Source organism: Saimiri boliviensis, chromosome 16 (genome assembly GCF_048565385.1).
Source record: "Saimiri boliviensis isolate mSaiBol1 chromosome 16, mSaiBol1.pri, whole genome shotgun sequence".
Lineage (NCBI taxonomy): Eukaryota > Metazoa > Chordata > Mammalia > Primates > Cebidae > Saimiri > Saimiri boliviensis.
Genome location: NC_133464.1, coordinates 32,901,038 through 32,915,820, shown reverse-complemented (window position 1 = coordinate 32,915,820; position 14,783 = coordinate 32,901,038). Strand labels below are relative to the sequence as shown.

General features: G+C 34.7%; 1 protein-coding gene across 22 annotated transcripts in view; it reads right to left on the bottom strand.

The window, feature by feature from the left end:
* The window catches only part of RBM26 (RNA binding motif protein 26), a 94,849-nt gene that overhangs the window by 20,479 nt on the left and 59,587 nt on the right, over positions 1–14,783 (bottom strand). For all 22 annotated transcript variants that reach the window (XR_012514321.1, XR_012514322.1, XR_012514325.1 and 19 more), the window contains 5 exons: positions 10,286–10,411; positions 9,865–9,939; positions 8,307–8,474; positions 6,405–6,509; positions 2,360–2,560 (listed from right to left, as the gene is read on the bottom strand). Coding sequence is in view for 14 of the 22 variants with exons in the window: in XM_039473238.2 (XP_039329172.1) it covers positions 2,360–2,560; positions 6,405–6,509; positions 8,307–8,474; positions 9,865–9,939; positions 10,286–10,411 (675 nt within the window). In the remaining 8 variants the exon portion in view is untranslated. The remainder of the gene's footprint in view (positions 1–2,359; positions 2,561–6,404; positions 6,510–8,306; positions 8,475–9,864; positions 9,940–10,285; positions 10,412–14,783) is intronic.

Genomic DNA, 14,783 nt, shown 5'->3' with positions numbered 1-14,783 from the left:
ATGTATGGAAGGATTTTTCTACAAACAGCAACCTTTATCACACAAAATTCTAGTCCTTTATATACCGATACCCTCCCTCTTATACCTCCCAAAAATTGTAACTGTAATTTCATTAGATCCACACATACCACAGAAATGTTCTGTAGAGCACAGTAAAGAGAATGTCCTAGAGCCACCAAGATTCTAGCTTTACCAGTTATTAGCTGTGTAAAAAAGTTACTTAACCTCATCATGCATCATTTTCTTCATCTCTAAAATGTGCATAATAAAGGTACCTACCTCACAGGGTTATCCAAATAACACATAATGAATTATTTTAAGGTACTCAGAAGGCACACCTGCCACAAAATAAGTGCTCTATAGGTTTCTAGCTATAATTTTTATTACTGTTATACTGGTACTGGAAGATACAGACAGCATTCTGTTAATCACAATTTGTGATAGTTAATAGTCCCTTAATATCATAGACATTAAATAATTTAAATATTTTCTTTTGACATCCATCATGTGTTCAAACTATAGGTTGAGAGAGAGAAGCTAAACTTCAATTAAACCTGCACTCGTACTTAAGACTAATAATTTAAATGTGGGCCGGGCGCAGTGGCTCAAGCCTGTAATCCCAGCACTTTGGGAGGCCGAGGCGGGTGGATCACGAGGTCGAGAGATCGAGACCATCCTGGTCAACATGGTGAAACCCTGTCTCTACTAAACATACAAAAAATTAGCCGGGCATGGTGGTGCGTGCCTGTAATCCCAGCTACTTAGGAGGCTGAGGCAGGAGCATTGCCTGAGCCCAGGAGGCGGAGGTTGCGGTGAGCTGAGATCGTGCCATTGCACTCCAGCCTGGGTAACAAGGGCGAAACTCCGTCTCAAAAAAAAAAAAAAAAAAAAAAATTTAAATGTGAATTACCACTGTTAACTTTGGAGTGAAATTTGAATGTCCAAATGCAGGTTAGAATTTTCATTTAGAGGCTCCGAATATTTATCAAGCCAAAAGCACCTTAGTCTCACCAAAACATAATCACAGCAAACTCACCTTGCCTGCTTGGATTATTTTAGCACATTCATTGTTAATTTTCTGATTAGCTATAAAACTATACACAACATACAAGTTATCTGGATCTCCTTTCTCTTGTGGAAGGTGTGGAAGTAGGGTACACAGCAGGGAAGAGTTGGGCAAGATTATCTCCAAGCTCCTTTCTAGTTCTCTAATTCCTTTCTTTATCCCTTTAAATCCATCAAGAACAGGACGTTAGACTCCTCATTTTTAAATACTAACCATTTTAGTTATTTCTTAAGCATAAATCACTTCTGTCAATATCTCCATATGTCCTGACAAAATATCTATAACTGCTGCAAGTCTACAATATGATTTTTAAACACCTAAGTCTGAATTTTCAAAAGGTTAAATCATTTATGTACCTACCTACTAGTTTACCTATTCTTTTAGAGCTAAACTAGTTTACTGCTTCATGAAACTTTCCTCTATTTTTTTACATCATATGCCCACATGATACTTCTCTAAGTTATTAAATTATTTATAGTGCTTAATAAATTGTAATTTGATTATAAATTATGTCTGTACTTTACTTTGTGTTAAACTGATACATGTAAAAGCCTTGAGGATAAAGAACTGATTATTTCCTTCATATCTCCAGAGCAACCACTATTAAATATAATGCTGAGGGTAAACCTGATGTTTAGTAACCAACCTTTGTGATACCACTAAGAATCATAGCATTTAAGATGAAAGGGCCATTCAGCAGGTACAATCTCCACTTTGAACATGAACCTAATAAATCCCAGGCAGTCCAAGTTAAATAATGGATTAACAGAGACTACAATCCTATTGTCCCTTCTAGTAGGTCAATCTATTACCATTAGATAGACTCTTTTTTATTATACCCTGACAATGACCAAGGCAACTTCAGGATCACAGGTCAAAATTTTATGTTGTTTCAATACTGGGTCAGCTAGATCAAGAATACATTTTTAACAAACACAAACCCTAATATTTAAAAATCTGCATGGCCCATGTAGTATGTTAACTTTTCCTTTAAATGTAAATATCAAATCAAACTAAACCACATGACTTCCCTCTCTGAAACAATAAAGTTTATATTGTTCATCTCATAATGTTTCACAGCCTACTAGGTGTAAGAATAGTAATGCCTATTCTAAATAATTACACCAATCCTACAGTTTGTTTTCAAATTAACAATTAAAGATTAGTCAAACCCTTTGTTCAGACTAACAGGTTGAAATTACTCATATGCTTTTCATAATTTCCTCTTTAATTATGTCTACTATCCCCAATGATGATTATCAGTATTTGTTTTGTTGAGCAGTAAGAAAGTACCGCAAAATGAGGAAGAAGATCTTCTCTATCACTCTCTGTAAATGCAGAAATCTCCAATGCCCTGGGACGGTGATCCACCACAGCATGACCAGGCACACCTCGCCCTCGCCCTCGCCCCCTGCCTCGGCCATGAACTGCACCTCGACCTCTTGAATGAATTCCTCTGCCCCGACCAGATGAAAGAATCCCTCGTTTGGCAGCCTAGAAGAGATCAGACACACAGGTTAAACAATGCTGCCATTACTAACACAAGCCAAGCATTACACTCTGACAGATGAATAAATGCAATTTGACTTTAATGCAATTTGACAATGTATTCAAATACCCTATAAAAGGATCACATAATTTAAATTGGGGTTTTAGTTTGGTGAAAGCAAATTTAGGTGGCTAGTAAACTGAAACAAAAGTATAACACTGAGGTTCTGGAATTACCAAATGTGCCTTTTTCTAAGTTCTTGCTCTCTAAGATATCAGGATATATCACAAAAATATCAACAACTCCTGATTTCCAAGTATATTTTCAACTCTTGATATTCAGTGTTAAATGTTACTTCAGAAGTCAGGCTAATAAACAGATAACATCTACATTCACAATAAATAATTTTTCCAGTTACGATTTTCAAATATAATGTTTCTATTTGTTTGCCAGTTGACTTCAACAGGTAGTTAAACCATTTTAATTACTTATTACTAACATCATTATAGAACCAAGGAATATTCTACCACATTATTTTGTATGATAATAGCACACCATTCCTTCATTCCACAAATACGTAAAATGAGCATGTTTTGTGTGCAAGTCTTTACCTTCATGAAACTCAAATCCTAAGAGTAAAGAGGCATCAAACAACTAAGTTATGGCTGTACGTGATGGCTCATGCCTGTAAGCCCAAAACTTCAGGAGGCTGAGGTGGGCAGATCACCTGAAGCCAGGAGTTTAAGACCAGTCTGACTAACATGGCAAAACCCCGTCACTACTAAAAACACAAAAAATTAGCCGGGCATGGTGGCGTATGTCTGTAGTCCCAGCTACTTGGGAAGCTGAGACAGGAGAATCACTTGAACCCGAGAGGCGGGGGTTATAGTGAGCCGACATCATGCCACTGTACTCCAGCATGGGTGGCAGAGCAAGACTCCATCTCAGAAAACACAGTAACAGTAACAACAACAGTAACAACAATAACAACAAAGTTATTTAATTACATTAATGAGAAGTGACTAGAAATGTGAATAAATGCTTTTAAGATTTGAAAAGAACTTTAAAGATTTGCAGTGAATAACCCACTAGAATAAATGTTCCTTGAAGGTATTTTTTGTTTCCATTTTATTCTCTGTTTTATCCCCAGCAGTAGCTGGTGGACTGTATTTAATACTTGTTCAATGAATCAAAGAAGGAACAAAGAAAAACTCAAGAATCAGGTAGAGGTTACTGCATGAAAAAACGCACCAAGGCTGAAAGGAATGTAATTTCCCAAAGAACGAATACAATCCAGCCTAGCTGGATGGAGCGATAAACCTGGAGAGGCATAACTTTAAGGATCATGTTAAGGATTTTGAGTTTTATCCCAAGAGCCATGAAAACCAATTAAAAGATTTTAAGCAGTAAAAGAGTGATATAACCAAGTTAGTGTTGAAAAGGATATTCTGGCTAGAGTTTTAAGAAAAGAGTATAAGAAAGAAAAGAAGTTGGGAAACCATTCAGTATGCCACTACGGAAGACCTGAAGAAGGAAGTCCGGACTACAGTGGTGGCAATGGAGATAGAAGTAAACACATTTAAGATACATTTAGTAGTAACATACATCAAATTTGGTAATTGATTAGATATAGATGCTGAAGGAAAGGGAGGAATCAATTAAGACTGCCAAATTTCCAGTTTGGGTAACTGTACAGATGTGGTGTAGAAGCAAGATAAAACAAAATTTTGAAGATGTTAAGTCTCAGATGTGAGATATCCAAATGGAAGTGTCAAGTAGGCACAACTTCCAAATCTCTCCTAGTGTAGGTATTTCAGTTTCTTCATCTCAAGACAGTTAATCTTAACATTAGTTAAAATAATCATCTAATATCCAAATAATAATGCTAAGTGAAATAAGCCAGACAAAGAAAGACAAATACTGTATGATCACACTTACTACATGGAATCTAAAAGGATCAAATTCATATAAGCAGAGAGCAGAATAGTGGTTACCAGGGGCTGTGGGGGCATAAAGAATGGAAAGATGTTGGTCAAAGTGTACAACGTTTCAGTCAGATAGGAAGAGCAAGTTCTAGAGATCTATTGTACAGCACTGGTTGGTGACTACAGTTAATAGTAATTATTGTATACCTGAAAACTGCTAAGAGAGATTTTAAATGTTCAATTTTCATCAAAAAAAAAAAAAACCACAAGTATATGGGGTGAGGGATATGTTAGCTTGATGTAATTACTTATCAACATAAACATAACATTTTGTATTATTATATATAATTTTCCATTTGCCAATATAACAATACATAATAAATTTTAAAGGCCAAGGATTAACATTAGTAATAGAACATTATATACAAAAGTATGTTCTGAGGAATATTAATGCCTCAAAATGCTCCTTGAAAAGGGGGTGTCCGTGGACAAACAAGTTTGAGTAACATTGAAAACTTAATATGTATTTTTAACGATTGAGAAATTAAAAGCCTCTAGGAAACCCCACAGTAAAAACGCATGTCCAATACAACCTGTTCCAAGGTTGTATTATTTAGCTTAAGAACGTTTTTTTCACCAGTTTTCTATTAACACCTAATGAATTACTGTAGCAAATAAACACACTCTGGGAAGTACTGCACTACTCCATAAAACTAATATTCACTAAAAACTAAACATAAGTTGTGATAAAGGAAAAACAGAAATTGCCATTCAGTGTTTAGCTATGTTATAATAAAAAAGCAAAACACAGAATAATAAAGAATTTTGGTAATGCTATTATTTATTTAAGTCATGGGTGAGAACTTTTTAAATGATGTTTTGAAGATTCCACCAACACTAGCATGAAATCACTACAATGTGAAAAACACAATTTCTCTATTAACATAAAAAATATCTTTTTCAAACTGTTTTTTCCCCCAAAAAAATACTGGGCAGGACACACATGCAACCATATCAAGTTTCCAGAGAATGCAAAGGTATTCACATTTAGGATAACATCCTATGGCTTCTTATGACTTTCAGAGAAGACAGAGCTTTAAGGGAAGTCTGGTAGCTACTAAATGTTAAGTCTTTAATACTCAGATGACAGTACTTAAAATAGATTTCCATCGTGTCAAAAAAAAATGATCAGCTTGCCAACAAATTCAGAAAAAAAGAATCTCAGATAAAGAAAAATAATCTAAAGTATAAAAATCTTAAATTCCTGTATCAAACCATGATACAGACATGTGGCAACTATTTTAATGACATCAATGTCTATTTCAAAATGTAATTCCAGTTTCTGAACATCATTTTGCTATTCAAAAATTCTCTCTCATGTTATATAACAGGAATCAATTTCACTATCAGTTCTTATATAAATAACCAGCTAACTAAATTACAAAAAAGCAGTTTATTTCTCTCTTCTAAACATCCACAGCACCATCTATAGGCAAAACTCAAGTAAACATTCTTCAAAATAGTTCTCAATATAGTTCTCCAACTAAAACTCTCATACTTACAGCAACTCAATTTATATGCAAAGAATATCTCCATAAGAATACATGAAAAGCCTTTATTATAAATTTCCTATCCCAGGAAGGACAAACCAAAAATAGAAAAGAAATAAAATTCATTAGAAATGGAAGTACTCAGGGATATTAGGCAGAATTACTGCCACTTTTCATTAAATAAGATTTTATCTAGTAGCTCTGAAAAATTTGTTGACCTCTTCCCTCTTTCCTGTATTAACATCCCAATATGTATGCCAGGGATTGCCAACAATTTCTAATGAGAATGAAGGGAAGGGAATATATTTTTAAACTGACCACTACAACGACATTTGCTTTCTTTAAGACTACTGTGTAGTTGTGATGAAACATACTTCCAGCTGTAATTCTGTATACTTCCTCCTAAGTTCAGTGACTTCTTCTCCAGCCTGCATCTTCTTATATAAATCCAGTTCTGTGTCAAGTAATTCCTTCTGCATCTAAAAAATAGTGATTAATATTTTAGATGACAGTAATTATTACCCTGCATTGATATAACTTTTTATTTATTTATTTATTTATTTATTTATTTATTTATTTTTGAGACGGAGTTTCGCTTTTATTACCCAGGCTGGAGTGCAATGGCGCGATCTCGGCTCACTGCAACCTCCACCTCCTGGGTTCAGGCAATTCTCTGCCTCAGCCTCCTGAGTAGCTGGGATTACAGGCACGTGCCACCATGCCCAGCTAATTTTTTGTATTTTTTAGTAGAGACGGGGTTTCACCATGTTGACCAGGATGGTCTCGATCTCTTGACCTAGTGATCCACCCGCCTAGGCCTCCCAAAGTGCTGGGATTACAGGCTTGAGCCACCGCGCCCGGCTGATATAACTTTTTAAAGGAACTTTTACACATCACATTTAACCTATGTATTTCTATCTCCAGTACAACCACTCTAGTCCAAGCCAAAATACTCCACACCTCTACAATACTGCAATCGCTTCCTAACTTGTTGCTACTTTCACTGATTTTCCTATAATTCATTTTCCATACAGCAGCCAGGAGATTTATATAGACTGATATGGGGTAATTCAAAGGAAATAACTGAGAGGGAAAGCAAAAAGCAAACCCTAAAAAACCAAGGTGCTAATGAGCAATACACAGTATGTTTCTATGCAGGAAACATACCTATCTACATACATATATCTATAAAAAGAAAAACTAGGATAAACCAGAACTAATGATACTAGTGACCTACAAGGGACAGTGGGGATAGAGTGCCAGGAACTGAAGGGTAAGGAATCTTTTAGGCATTCCTTTTTATACAGTTTTGTTTTTGTACCCTAAGAATTATTTTTCTTGTTCAAACAATAAAATACAATAAGCAAGAATTGGGGCCAGGGAGAGGGGACTGAAACTGAATACAAATGCAAATAGACTCAATATTATCAAACTAATAACAACTACACAAAATGGGGGAAAAAGTAATTTTAGACCACAGTTCTGACTTTACACGTTTAGTGGAATACAGCAAGGCTGTAAAGAATGTAAATAAATTTTGAATTTTATATTTAGTTAGTTGTTGTAAGTGGCATTGTTGTAGCAATTTTGGAACTATTTTGAATGTATTACAGCATTGTGTTAATAAATAATATATTAATATCAGTGGGACCAAGTTGTCATTATCGGAATAGAGATAAAATATAAACTAAGGAAAGGAAGAACCATGTGGTGTTGAATTTGAATTTAAAACATCAGAGTCATGACTTTATACATATATACACAAATACAGACACACCAAGTATGAAAATTGTATAACACTGTTTTTTTCTTAATCACTTATTACCATTTAAAACTATCTTGCTTACTTATTTGTATCTAATCAGTTGATCTATCTGAATTTTCCCCTTTTCAATCAATTCGTTCTGTACAGTGTGGTAATAGTTTTCTGTTACTAACCCTCTATGCCACCACAACTATTATGTAATATAAAACTTAAACCCTTGTCAAGCAGTCAAGTACCTATATCACCTTGTCTTCAAGATGCCTTTTCAAGATTACCTATGACTATTTTTCTAATTACTGACTTTCCAACTATAACTTCACAGAATTTAAAAGATTAGTAGAGTTTACTTGTTTGTACTTATTTTTTTATATATGGCAGGGGGAGAATGGTACATACAATGGTCAGATTTTAAACAAAATATATTACTTACAAGAAAAACTCAATCTTAAAAAGGTAGTGTTTAATGCTTTTTAATAAGTAATAATGTGAACGACAATACAAATTAAAATACCTGAGTCTTGGTTTTTATACTTTTTGGAAGACAGCGTCCAGGAGAAGCAGCTTTGACCTCATCTTTTAACTTGGTAATATTTTTTGTCAAAACCTCTAAAGTTTTCATTATTTCTGCTTTATCTTCAGACTTCATTGTTTTGTTTTTCTCCAGTTTTGAAATTAACATCTGCCAAATTTTTAAAAGGAGAAAAATAAAGCTAATTACTCCTACTACCATTAACAAAACAAATAGTGCAAAATAAGTTTAAAAATAAATATTACTATTTTTTTTTAGTTTATGCGTTCATGAGAAGACTAACAACCACTAATTATCTAAAGACAGCAGAACAGCACATTTGGTGACGCTAACCGTATCTCAATTCAAGTCTTACTCTTGGCTAGCTTTGTGAAGAACAGTTACTATTTTGGGTCTCTCAGAACATAAGTTCAAAGCACACAACCAGAAGAAACTCAATTCTATCACTGAAAAATTATCAATTTGAAAAATACATTAACAATTTTACTTTCTAATTCTTTTGATGATGTTATTGCCTCTAAGTATTCCCACTATCAATGTAATTTGCAGCCCAGAAAGAACCAGAGGAAGTTTTATGGTTCCTTTCATTCAACGAGATTTTAGAAAAAATGAATATTTAATTACTTTTTCACCTGAGAATGATATTCCCAACATGAACAGGAAACAAGATAAGCAAAATCATATAAGGTAAAAGAAGCCACACGATTACTGTAGTTTCCTGAATCAGGATGGCTTCAGTTATTGGTTTTGTTAAGTACTGTGATTTCTCTTAATCAACTATATCCAACTTTAAATTAGAAAAGATATACATTTCAAATCAAAATGTAGTTTCTGGATTTTCAATATTTTGAAATGTCATACTACTAAACCCTCATTACTAGACATAATCAAGAATCGAGACTAATGTCATAAATTAGAGTAATACTGTCCAAAGGAAAGAACGCAAGTCACATAAGTACTTTTTAATTTTCTAGTAGTCACATTAAAAACATAAAAAGAAACAAACACAATTTAATAAAATATTTTGTATAAAGAAATATATCCAAAATGTGACATTTCAACAATTATTGTGATGTTATACTTTTTTCTTTGTACTACGTTTTGAAATCTAGTATTTATACTTCCAGCACATCTGATTTTGGAATAGACACATTCCAAATACTCAATAGTCAGATGTGGCTACTGACAGCTATACTAAACTACACAGGACTAGAGGATTCCAAGCTAGTGAAGAAAGTTAGGTATCAATCCTGAGAAAAAAAGGTTCCATTTAATTATCTGTTGAACAAACTACTATGCAGCAACACAGGTAGAGGGATACCTTAATTTCATTTTATGTTGATAACATAGTACTAGTTAAAGTATAAAGTACACCCACGATTTAATGTATGCTCTTCATCTCCAATACATTATCACTGACAAATATTTGTTTTACCATTACCAATTACAGTAAATCTGTTTATGATTATAGAAGATTAAGTTGACTCAAAATCATAACATTTGCAAATATATTTTGCCAAATCTAACTTTAATATTTTACCTTCTGTGTTTCAATGTGCTTTTCTAAAATTTCTTGTTTCCTTTTCCTTACATCCTGCTGAAGTTTCAATGCTTCCTAGAGTTAGGGATCAAAAATATCATTAGAATATTACTAAGGGTAAATTATTATTCAAGAGAAGAGAAATGGTTGTAATTCCAGAAGCCTGCCAATTAAAAATTATACGCAAGGTTTTTCTACATAAAACTTAAAATATGTATGCGAGTTTCAAAGATTAATCATGGGAACCTTTCTTTCAAAGAAAAAATTTATATTTACTGCTATACTATGGAAAATAAAGGGTCAGCTGCAGCCAACAAACACCCTTTTAGTCTTATTTTGTGATAAGCACTGAAAAACACATACACAAAGAAAAACTTTCCTATGTGTAAAAAATTTTTTATACTATACCAGTTGTACTTACCTGTTTTTTTTTCTGTGCTTCATTATTATCAACTGCAGAGGTGGAAACAAGTAAGGTTTTTTGTGCAGCCTTCAAAGCAGCTGGATTATACACTGTTTTTGTTAGGCCAGTAGATGTAGACAACACCTACCAATACAAATTCAACTTTTAAAAAAATGTATCACCTACTCATGATACCCTATTTTCTCTAAGACTCCACTTTAAATCACTACTTTAAAACTTCAGTTTCAAAACACACTGAATTAAATGTATGTTTTAATTATAACAAAATCGTAATTGGTGATTTGAAAGGTAGAGTATAAATGAATAATAAGCTCTAAAATTAAAAAAAATTAACATCAAATACCAATAGAGAAAAAGACAAACATATAAAAATGTCAAAAAGAAAAAGACTGCTATTACTGTATCACTGAGAAAGTATTAGCTGCTGAATGTATTTACTACTATTTGTCATGATTAAAGCAAAAACCACTCAAGAGCATGGCATGAAAGGAAACTGGTTGCTGTCCCTCAATTTAACATGATCATTTGCCATTTCCAGTTCAGAAACATATCCTATTGCATTCATTCTCCATTCCTTTCGTAGCAACGCTCCTTCTGCTTGAACTGACCTTATTCCCCTAAACCCAGCTCAGGTTCAGCCTAATACAATCAAGACCTCTACAAGGCCTGAATCATTTCTCTCTTCTACCCAGATCCTTACATGAAATTTTATTCCTTTGGCCATTAGATAAGAATGGTATTAGCTATTTTTTGTTAATGTTAGCTATTTAGTAAAAAAATGACATAATGATATATTCATTAATGTGTCTTTTCCCCTGTCTACATTGTTAAGGGCATTAACATAAAGACTATGCCTTTCTCTTCCGTGCTTCTTCCAGTACCTAAGTCTTGCCACCAACTAATTAAGATCAAGTATCATCCTGGGCCTCAGTTTGCCCATCTATAAAATAAGAAGATGAACATGATCTTGTATCTAAAATCCTTACAAACCCAAAAATTCATTCCAAAAGGGCTGAGATTTTGTTTGTTTTGAAGCCGAGTTTTGCTCTTCTGGTCATGAGTTTAAGCGATTCTCCTGCCTCAGCCTCCTGAGTAGCTGGGATTACAGGCATGTGTCACCACGCCCAGCTAATTTTCTGTATTTTTAGTAGAGATGGTGTTTCTCCATGTTGGTCAGGCTGCTCTTGAACTCCCGACTTCAGGTGATCTGCCTACCTCGGCCCCCAAAGTGCTAGGATTACAGGCGTGAGCCACCATACCCAGCCTGTTTGTTTTGTAACATCATTCAGTGCTACAAACAGTGCCAGGCACAGGGTAAGTACTCAAAAAACATTTTTGCACTACACTGAAATAATTAAAGGTTAAAATAGACAACCTTTTCTATAAAAGGGTCAGTTCAAAACAATAAAGTATTGGCTACCTTTTTTATCCTTCAAAAAGCAAAACAGTTTGAGTTCTACAGGGTGGTTGGCTACTGGTTCTTAAAAAAAATAAATAAAATAAAATAAAAAAGCCTAGGGATCCTTGCAGGGCGATCTACAACATAAAACTAAACATGAAAGCATGTGTGTGAATGCTGCAATTTTTCAAAGAAAAAACATTGTTTCTAAAGTCTTAAAGGAGTTCATGACCTAAATAAGATTAAGAGTATAAATGAGAAAAATGGCCCTATTTTTTAGCCACTGAAACATTAACATCTGGTTATAACAAGCAGCAATCTGAATTTCTAATCTTTCATTATGAAATTTGATTAGGAAACATTACAAATCACTATTCTAAGTACTCAAGAAGTTGTTGGCCTCTAAATGAAATAAAAATCTAAAACACTATAATTGTACCAGTTTCATACACTATGGCTGACATTTAAAAATAAAGGTTGGCCAGCCACAGTGGCTCATGCCTGTAATCACACCACTTCAGGAGGCCAAGGCAGGCAGATCACAAGGTCAGGAGTTCAAGAGCAGCCTGATCAACACGGTGAAACCCCCATCTCTACTAAAAATAGAAAACTTAGCCAGGCATGGTGGCTCATGCCTGTAATCCCAGCTACTCAGGAGGCTGAGGCAGGAGAAATGCTTGAACCTGAGAGACGGAGGTTGCAGTGAGCAGAGACTGCACCACTGTACTCCAGCCTGGGCAACAGAGTGAGACTCTGTCTCAAAAAAAAAAATTTTAAAAATAAGTTTAACAATAGTTGATGTCTATTAAAATTTTATCAGTTATTCTATGTGAGATGGGGCGAGGGAGTCCTCACTCTGCCACCCAAGCTGGTGTGCAGTGGCACAGATCTTGACTCACTGCAACTTCTACCTCCTGGGCTCAGGTGATCCTCAGCCTCCCAAGCAGCTGGGACCTCAGCTCCCACCACCATATCCAGCTAATGTTTTGTATTTTTGTAGAGACAGGGTTTCATCATGTTTGCTCAGGCTGGTCTCCGACTCCTAAGCTCAGGCAATCTTCCTGCCTTGGATTCCCGAAGTTTTGGGATTATAGGTGTGAATCACCCCACCCAAAAAATTAAACAAAGATTTTGTTTGTGGTCAGACTCGAGTGACCATTCTTTGTAACTCTGGAGAAAAATTTATTCCATGCTAACTTACCACAGCACAAAATGCCAAACCATATGACTATACAAAGATGAGATAGTAACTTTATTAGCAAACAAACTGCTGAAAACAGTCTAATTTAAGTTTCACAAATTATTTTCTTCCTGAGGGTTCCAAAACAAGTTGAAAAGTTGTGACCCCACCCTCCACAAAAAAAATCCTATTATTTAAGTGGGAAACAATGAATATCATAACCCAATTCTCCTGTTTTAAATTTACATTATCTTCATAATAAAAGCAGTGAGAAGCCCAGAACAAACCCATATAATTTACTTGACCAAGAATTTCTCCAGTTTGAGTAAAAATACTCCTTTTCAAACCATTCTTAACATCAGCATCAAACTAAGGAGTGCTGGTTCAAAGTGAATAAAAGTATCTGTTAAGACTCCTTTATTCAGGCCAGGTGCGGTGGCTCACGCCTATAATCCCAGCACTTTGGGAGGCCGAGGCGGGTGGATCACGAGGTCAAGAGATCGAGACCATCCTGGCCAACATGGTGAAACCCCGTCTCTACTAAAAATACAAAAAATTAGCTGGGCATGGTGGCGCGTGCCTGTAATCCCAGCTACTCAGGAGGCTGAGGCAGGAGAATTGCCTGAACCCGGGAGGCAGAGGTTGCAGTGAGCTGAGATCGCGCCATTGCACTCCAGCCTGGGTAACAAGAGCGAAACTCCGTCTCAAAAAAAAAAAAAAAAAAAAAAGACTCCTTTATTCCTAGAAGCAATCTTATTTCTCTTTTCATCCAAGAACACCCTTCTGTAAAACCAGAATATCCGTGAATGTGACTCACTAAGCCTACAACTCAGTGACTGTAAGACACACTATCACTTATATATCCCTACTAAAGGAAAAAAAAAAAAGGCTTCCAATCATAACCTGTGACTAACAATTGTAAGACATAGCCCAATGTAAGAGGTGCTAAAATGTAAAAATCTGTTTTATAAACAATAACTATATTGTTCACTATTTGAATCTATTTGGTTCTGGAGATTAGATAGTTTGGATAGTAAGAGATACATGTATTTTCAAAAGATGAAAATCTATTAAAAATGAAAACTAGTGGAGGGAAGTAACAAGCCCAACAGAAAAGAAGATACTCCAATTCCTAAGAACACAGTGATTTCTCCAAAAAAACCACACCTCTGTTTTCCAAATGCGTTTCTGTATGTGCTATAATTTTTACATATTTACTTCTATATATCTTACTACACTTAATTACAACTGTGTATGAATTATTTTATACTTTCTATATATACAACCATGTCATCTGCAAGTAAACAGTTTCGTTGCATTTCCAATCTTTACTCTATTTTCCTTCCTTAGTACACCTGTGAGTCTCTCCGGTACAATACTGAAAAAAAAAGGGATGCAAATGGACATCCCTGTCTTTCCCAATCTCAAGGAAAAGCAGTCAATATTTCATAAATGAATATTGTATTAACGGTAACGGTTTTTTCTCTTTTTGCAGATTTCCTTCATGAAATTAAAAGTTTTTCTCTATTCCTCCTTTGCACAGTGTTTAATGTAACTAATATACTTTATCAAAGGCTTTCTCTATTGATGTAATCATCTAGGGTTTTTTCCTCCCTCATTCTACTGATGTGGTCAAATTAAACTGATTTTTCTAACAGTAAATCAACCTTGAATTTCTGGAATAAATACTACCTGGCCATGACTATGTATTTTATGTATCACCAGACATTTGCTAATATTTTGTTTAGTATATTTGTGTTTACGTTCATGACAGATGTTGATCTATAATTCTCCTTTCTTGTAGTATCTTGTCAGGCTTGGTGTGCTGAACTCAGAAAGTAAGTTGAAAAGTATTGTGCTGTGTTGTTAAAATGTATAGCACTAATAACTCTTATTTTCCCTAAAGAGACAGTGAT